Genomic DNA, 8,478 nt, shown 5'->3' on the forward strand with positions numbered 1-8,478 from the left:
CTCCTGCAAGGTGTTCTGTTAGGGCACAACGTTCTTTCGTCTCCGAGCTAACGAAACCCATTCTACCTCCAAGTAAGTTGAACCTTAGTGTTTCTAGTCCGTTTCTTCCCCTTTACATTGTTTAAGCATGTTAGTCAGGTTAGGGTTCAATTTCCTAACCTCGTTTTGTCCGAGTTTTCATGTTTCAGCTCACTATTCTTGTTAATGGAGCTGTTGTGCTCCTTAGCTTTAGGTTGTTTGCTTTTGCTACTCTAAATCCAGGTAAGGGAAGCTAGGTTCTCTTTGAGCATGCTACTTGTTTCACTGCTATTTTATGCATAACAATTATTTGAAAATGCTTATGCTCATATGTGATTGAACTATAAAGCTTGGTTGGACTATAAAGCTTGGTTGGACTATTTCTGGTGTTGCATGCGTGGAACAGTGGGGGAGAACTGATATTCTCGCCCAAGCAAGCTCACATCGCCTCGCTTGGACGAGAATACCAGAAGCTCGCCCAAGGTTCTGCCTCGAGCGCTCGCCCAGGCGACCCGTTCACGTTTTGAGCGACACCGCATCTCGCCTAAGCGAGAGCTCATGAAATCTCCTAGGGGCCACTGTTGTAGTCTCGCCTAAGCGAGAGCCTGCAGCTTAAGCGAGGTGACTTCCCTCGCCTGAGCGAGGGCTCCTAGCTTGAGCGAGGCTAGTGCAGAGGAACGTTCTAACATTTTTTTCTTATATGTTTGGGTGATTTGTGGCATGATTGGTTTAAAATACCTTTTTAAACGAGGAATATGTGAATATGCTTGACTGTTTGATTCCTATAAATTGAAATTTGCATGCTTGGTATGAAATTGATCATGGTTATGTTGGTTGGTAGTGTTTTGGCATGAGAATTGGATGTTTGAGACAAAAATGGTGGTTATGGTATGAGAAACATGAAATCGGTGTGAGTTAGGCGTAATTCCATGAGTCTCGTAGGGAGACCTCATGGTGGTGTGTAGTGTATATAATTAAGATAAGGATTCAAGTAAGGATCGCATCCCAAAACTCTAAAGGATCAGTGAGTCTCATGTAGAGCAAACTGATACAAGTGGTAAGAGTTGCAGAAGGCCCTAGTCTCTGGCAAGATAATGACCTTAGACACTTAAAGGCTAACCTTGTGTGTGGTAGGGTGAAACCCATTGGCAATGGCTCTGCAGAGCAGTAGAGGCCACCACAAGCGCAAGCGTCTAGTGAATCCGATCTTATTATACTTATCCGGATAATTGAGTCATAGTGTCTTGCTTGTTTGCTATAACATGAATTGGTGCTTACTTTGCTGCATGCTTGAGAACTGTTTTAAGCATTTGTTTGCTATAATATGTTAAATTTATTTTACATTAGTTTACCCTTTCATTTTTGTGTATGTTCGTGTCTTGCTTTCTCTTTTGCGATGATCACCTTATGGTGGGAGTAGATGGAGGAAATGTTGAAGGTAGACCTGACAGTCACAACGGTGCAGTTTAGATGGCATGTTGTATGTGGCTCTTAGGAACAGTTTTAAGGCTCTAATGCCTTTGTAATTCTTGCTATATAAGCAGTTTCTTTTGCAAAACAGTTAACTTTTAGATTCATGTCTAGTTCATGGCATTATGTTTGGTATGCCTTAGTACCTTCAAGTACCTTCATGGATAACTGTAACAGTATATTTTGAAGTGTATACTGTTCATCTCGTGTGCTCTTTATTATTATAATCATGCGATGTTTTATTTAATAGATTATTCTATTTAAATAGATGTCACATATTTTAATACTTATATCCATCTGATTAGCAAGTATGCAATGAATTAGTAGTAAGAATTCATTAAAAATATTAATTTAGTGTTAATCATAAATTTTACTAACAAATATATGCTATAGATATTTTTTTACATCCCAACAAACAGTCTTTCTCTCTCTTCAAACTTCTAATCGACTATCCAATTATTGAAAATGAGGAATTATCCATAATAATTTTTGTCCAGATATTATTTTGACTTATTTTGACCTGTCGGAATAAATTCCACGTTGCAATTCGAAAATATACACTTTAGGCTGTCACAATAAAAAAATTTTTCTCTTCCCTCTAATTGTCGTCATATTTTAAATATGATTGTCTCTTACATACACCTAGATTGATTTCCCTCTACTTAAATAAGTGAGAGAAATAAACTTTACATACTGAAGCCTATTCTCCACACACAAAGAAAGAAAATCCAAAAGTTCATTTGTTCATTTGATGGTTATATGATGATCTCAAAGGTATACTTATTGTGAAAGTTCCTTGAGGAAGGAACGGCCATAAACCAAGTGTTGCCACCTTCAAACCAACATCCTTCAAAAATAAGAAACATTTAAAATCATTTGAATTTAACCACAACCCCTCAATTTTTAAGAAATGAATGTGAAGAGTTGCTTTTTATAGAAACAAATTGAGGTATTTTAAAAGAAACATTAATGAATGAAATATTTAAAGTATTGAATATCTTAAATATCATTTTATTAATCCTACAATTCATCTCAAATTATTTTAAATGTTATTTTACATTTTAAAAGTAATTAACTTATTTATGATTTTAAATATTTTTTATTTAAAATCTATAACAATATATAAAAAAAAATATCTTCTTTAATATTCACATTTCATTATTTCAATTTTAACCAAAATTATTATTTTAAAAATTAATTATTTTATAAATAATTTATCTTTAACTGTTATTCTAACAAACTTTTTTTGTCTTTAACTATTATCTTAAAAACTTTTGTTTGTGTGCATATTTTATTTTTATAATTTTATATTTAATAACTATTTTAAAATTTAATAAAATTTAATTATATATTTTTTATTGATCTTACCTCAAATTTTTATAAAAATTAAAAAATACAAACACATGTTCAATAACATCTGTGTTTTCACTGGTAATATATAAAGTGAATTGTAGAACTAATAACATATAAAACCTTTTGAAAAAAAATTAATTATTTTAAATAAGAATATATGAGATGAATTGTAGGATTAATAATAATAATAATAATAATAATAATAATGAAAATATTTATTATTTTGGCTATTTTATTTACTACTGTCAGATGATCGAAAACCAACCTGATTAACTCTTATTTGCAAATGTCTGAAGGAGAAAAGTCAGAGTGCAAACATATAACTAACGAAATTGTTTTATGTAAGAAATGAAATGCATACATTATCTTAAAAATATACAGGTATGTAAAACGATTCTTGTAATGTATTCTTGCCATCATGTTCTCTATCCTGAGTATTCTTTACCCAGTTCTTTGTACACAAAGTATGCTGGTAACTACTATTGACTACTTGAAACTAACTGAATCAAGAACTTGCACCTGATTGGTTTTAAAAATTAAATACATGTTCAAACAGTTTGGAGAGTCACTTCAGGTGTGAGGGTTGTCAACCAATCCAATAAAGCCTTGTTCACAAGCTCTGGTGTCTCATCATGTGGACAATGCCCGGCCTGCAAGTTTACAAGAGTTGTTTTTGGATAGAACTCTTTGATTCGATTAGCCTTTCCTGGACCAACCCAAGGGTCAAGGTCGCCCCAGAGCAACAACAACGGGCAAGATAGTTCACTTAAGACAGCATTTAGAGTGTACTTGCTCTGATTCATCATGAACCGTGTCATTAACCTGGAGACAACATTGGGTGAAGCAATGAAAACAAATAAACAGGAATAGTTAGGAGAAGAAACTCATAATTAAGGTTGGAAATTTCTCAAATATGTGATATGTGAAATAATGAGATATTCATATGATCAATTATGTCTATAGATGTGGTTTATTTGTCGATCAATCTTATAATTGTTGCATAAATTTTGATACAGTAATCTCATATAATTGACAACAATTTATGATGGTATCTACTTTGTAATGGACCTAGAATGGACGAAGAACTCTATAAATTTTACCTATGCTCTGTGTTTTTGATTCATCAAATATGTTTTATTCTACATTATACTATACCATCAACTATACCATCAAAGTTTAGAGAAGAAAGGTTTGAAACGAAAAACATTAAAGCATTCTCATTATAGTGACAAATGGTCGAAGGTTAGTCCTTAATCATTTTCCCACATTACTTTTACATTACAACTTTACTTTGACCACATTAGTTGGTTTATAGCATAAGTATCCCTCTTATCTACATTGCTAAAGCCTGAGAAAACGTGATTCTTACCCATATATAACAACAGGAAAGCCAAAATAGAAATTTACAGCATAGTATTTGGATCTAATTGCAAGGTAGAGAAATTCGGTCTCACACTGAAAGTATGGAATTCTGATGCGGGTTTATAAAGTCTTATCATCTGGAGCTTTTTCTAACTACAATTGTTACTTTTTACGGTGCAACTTTCCCAAGGTTTATATTATTCAATATTATAGTTTTTTACCGTGTATCTCGATTGCAAATGTGCAGCACGCATTTTCTCAAGCTAGTGAAATGGAATAGTGAAAAGCATGGGATTACATTCGAGGGGATTCTGAAGTCAATTTTATAAGGCCTTGGACTCTAACAATAGTAATAGCTAGGCTTTACGGTGTAAAGCTCGCAATGTCCTTTTCATCAAACATAAAAGTATTAGCATGGACATAGTCATGTACCTGTAATAAACTTCTCCAGCATTTGGATCTTGAGCTGGCCTTGATATAGATTCCACAAGATAGTCATCCACATTGGAAGAATTTATATACACCTGTGAAAAAACTATGCATTCAGACATATATGTACAATGCGACTAGTAACAAATAAATAGTAGAAAGTTGTTGAAAGGGAATACGCAATCCCACCAAAGACAAAAGCCTCCGGGAATGATATCCTCACAATTAAAAAAGCTAACACTTTAGTAACACAAATTTGGTTTAATAAGATGATAGCAAGAAACATACACTTTTTAAAACTGACACAATGCGAGCTGGTTGCTTTGCCTGCCAGAACAAAAATCCAAGAACTACACGCTGGAAAGCTTCCTTCAAAGGCTTTAGGACAAACTTTTGTAGGGCTGTTTCTTCAGAAGTTTTACTTTCCCTTTTCTCATCACCAAATTGTCCAGCAGAATTTAGTAAAGCAACACCATTTACAAGCTCAGGCAACCCAATTGCTGCAACCAAAGCAGTAAATCCTCCGAGGCTGAAAAATTATCATGATGGAGGTAAACAGCATTTATACTTTATATAGCACATATTGTTGTCTGTCAATTCTATACAAAAAACAAAATTGTACTTGGAATTTAGTATAAATAAGATTTTGGTCCTGTGGCATCAACTTGTAAATAAATTATTAGACAACTCAGGAGTAAGAAAAAGTTAAGCATTGCATTGCAACAACCATATTTGACAACATAATACTTGAGAATTAATTTGCCGAAGATAATTTTCTACATGTTTTCTAGTTAATGAAATCTCTGTTGCTAAGGTAAAATGACATAGTTACTAGTGCACGAATGCCTTGAGAGCCAATCAAACAGTGTCCAACAAGACGACTATGTTTGGGGGAAACCATGCATGGAAAACAACATCAAAACTTGTGAAAGGAAGAAGACCAGAATTTCAGACTATACCCAGATGCAAATTCAGGCAATATAGTTCTTACCTATTTCCAACTAAAACTGCTGGTTCTTTTACTATTTCCGTCACAAAGTCCACCACTTGATCCCTCCACACCATGGCATCATAATCGATAAGTGCTTTGTCACTCCACCCAAATCCAAGCAAGTCAATGGCATATACCTTATGTTTCTTGGCCAATTCTGGAATGTTGTACCTGGAGATATAAATAAACATATATGATTATCTCCACATAAAAAGTGATCTTATCGCACGGATAATTCAAGGCACTAACAAAAGAAAAATTGCTATAAAAATTACATACACCGCAAAGACAAAACAGAAACACTCAAGCTTTGTTAGCTTACAAGAAGGAGCAATAGTAACACATTATATCCGATGTATTGATGAAGTTTTTAGAATACAAAAACATATGATGGAAACACGTGTAAAATGGGCACACTCGGTCCCTATACTGTAAAAGGTCGGGGTTCATTTTCTCCATGTACTTTCATTCGGCCATTCCATGTAGATTCCGATCCCCGTCTGCAGCAATATGTTACAACACATACCCTTTACGACACAACCATCACGACTAATGTCTGGAGGATGAAAATATAAACAGAACCATAGTATAAGGACCGAAACCTAAACCAAATAGGAACAAGGACGCTAAACCTACTGGAATAAACGTTAGCAAAACATTATCTAACAAGCTTCTATTGACATACACTTAGTCCAACACGCACGATCCTGTAATTTCTAATAAACTTGAACCCATCATAGTAATATACTTAAAAGAATGTGTCAGGTAGAAACTATTATTTCCAGGAAATGCTAGTAGCTCAATCTCTACTACTTATACACACTTTCAAACATACGCTCTTATTCACTGTAATTTAGAATTGAAAATCCAAACTTCGCTGGGCCTTACTTCTAGTTTCCAAAAGAAAACACATTTCCCAAAAAAAATAAAATAAACAGCAGTCTGGTAAGGTGATATGCAAAATGAAGGTAAACTATTGGCGCCAAAAGATAAAAGGAGCAAAAAAAAAAAAAAAACCTCCAGTGGAACGCAGAGGCCCCAAAACCATGAATAAGAACAATGGGGGAACCTTCTCCTTGCACAACGTAGTGTATTTTATGACCCCTCCATGTCCAATAATTGTAACCTTCTGCCTTGTACGGCAATCTTTCAAAACCTGAACACATATTCATTCTCCGTAAGCACAACATAAGCAACATTCAACACAAACCACACACACACACACTCGAATGTGAGTTAGTATCAAATCCACTAACCTTTGGAAGACGGCTGAGCTTCCGCTGTGAGAGTGGAAGAGGCGACCGAAACGCCGGAGGCCACGATTCCCTTAACCGCAAAAGTCCTCCGACTCATTTCGCACTTGCTTCCTTCAAACGACATGAAAAGTGAGGAACGAAATGTTGTGGAAGTTAGTGAAAAAAAGAGAGAGATAGAGATAGATGCGTTACGTTGAGAGAGAGGGAGAGAGGTTTTAGTGAGGTGTGATGGGACGGAAGGGGAGAGAGCACATATGGAAGAAGCCATTGAAGTGAACTGAAGTTGGAACTGGAATTTACTTGTTCCACTTTTGTTTGTGGAATTGGGAGTTTTGTGTGGTGAGTGATTTTTGAGCTTTGTGGCAGACTCCAAACCAGAAAACCGCTCTCACTCACCGTGATATTATTTCTTTTTCTTTCCACAAAATTGTACTCTTTAAATACCATTACCGATATTCTTTTTAACATTTTTCAAAATATGTTTTGTATTAATGAATGAATTCCTTTTTTAAAATTATTATTCATATAATCTTATTTCTTATTTGATTATTATAAAATATAAATATAAGATTTAATTAAGTTTTAAGTTCCGTTTTCTTAATATTTTTTTATAATAAGGTCTTCCAGATATTTATATTTTTTAATTGAATTTCTGTGGTTAAAATTTTTTATTAGACAAATTATATGATTGTTGTCTAATTCTATGGTTTTACTTTATTTTCTTTCCGTATTAAAAAATGTAAATTTTTACTATAATATATAATTACTCGTATAGTATCCAGTTTGGGACTAGTACCTCAAATAAGTACTCCGTTTAAATAAGGTGTTAATTGCATCTTAACTTTTGAAAAACTACTTCAATTAGATCTTTTTTAGACGGATTTGACTAACGCCGTTAACAACATGTCACGTATTAATTTGTGGTTTTTTTAATTTTTTTAATTTTTTTTTTTAATTTAGTCAATTTTTTAAGTTCAATAACTAAAATATAAGTTAGTATATTAATTTATACCTACACATGATCATATAAGAGAAAATTTGTTACATTACCATAACTTTGTATGATCTGTTATTAACATAACAAAATCGTGAATGACGTAAGCAAAATCTTTATATTTAAACTTGTGTCTAACTATGAATAAATCATCTAATCTCAATAATTAATAAAAATAATTATTATTAATTTAACATATTTTAAGTGTTGATCAATCATAATTAGTTTGGATTTGTATATCGTTCAAGTAATAAATTAAACAATTGTTTAAGTCTGCATTTTAATTTTGAGAGTTTGATGTGAACTTAATTGGAATACAAACTTATAAAATTTTAAAAGTCATATTACATTATGAAATATTAGAGGTTATATATGTAATTACAGTATGTAATACTATGAACATTGAAAATTTGTAAAAATTTAAGAAATATAAGATATATAATAGAGATAAGAGATATGTCGCAAGAGGAACTTATTTTATATATATATATATATATATATATATATATATATATATATATATATATATATATATATATATATATAAACAAAATGCAACAAGATATAAAGTGACAGTGACATAACTTTACGTGATCTTATTTTTT

The 8,478-nt window shown here is 32.8% G+C and overlaps 1 protein-coding gene across 2 annotated transcripts; it reads right to left on the bottom strand.

The window, feature by feature from the left end:
* Positions 1–3,161: 3,161 nt before the first annotated feature.
* On the bottom strand, positions 3,162–7,276 carry LOC114176521 (alpha/beta-Hydrolases superfamily protein). Of its 2 annotated transcripts, none has more exons than XM_028061587.2 (7): positions 7,072–7,276; positions 6,880–6,990; positions 6,641–6,779; positions 5,624–5,794; positions 4,921–5,161; positions 4,636–4,727; positions 3,162–3,663 (listed from the first exon to the last, which is right to left on the bottom strand). In XM_028061587.2, the coding sequence occupies exons 1-7, from the start codon at positions 7,145–7,147 to the stop codon at positions 3,390–3,392; spliced, it is 1,104 nt and encodes a 367-aa protein (XP_027917388.2). In that variant the 5' UTR covers positions 7,148–7,276; the 3' UTR covers positions 3,162–3,389. The 2 variants fall into 2 exon arrangements, with proteins under 2 accessions (XP_027917388.2, XP_027917389.1); XM_028061588.2 differs by having other exon boundaries at positions 6,880–6,986; positions 7,072–7,214.
* Positions 7,277–8,478: the final 1,202 nt, after the last annotated feature.

The sequence above is a fragment of the Vigna unguiculata genome, chromosome 3 (assembly GCF_037176805.1).
Source record: "Vigna unguiculata cultivar grain cowpea cultivar isolate G323 ecotype 2 chromosome 3, ASM3717680v1, whole genome shotgun sequence".
NCBI classification, from domain to species: domain Eukaryota; kingdom Viridiplantae; phylum Streptophyta; class Magnoliopsida; order Fabales; family Fabaceae; genus Vigna; species Vigna unguiculata.

Excerpts from the sequence above, each read along its gene's own strand:
- LOC114176521 (XM_028061587.2), bottom strand. The coding sequence starts at position 7,147 with ATGGCTTCTTCCATATGTGCTCTCTCCCCTTCCGTCCCATCACACCTC. Across the intron at positions 6,780-6,879 it reads AGCTCAGCCGTCTTCCAAAG|GTTTTGAAAGATTGCCGTAC; the intron begins GTTAGTGGATTT and ends ATATGTGTTCAG. Across the intron at positions 3,664-4,635 it reads GCTGGAGAAGTTTATTACAG|GTTAATGACACGGTTCATGA; the intron begins GTACATGACTAT and ends TGTTGTCTCCAG.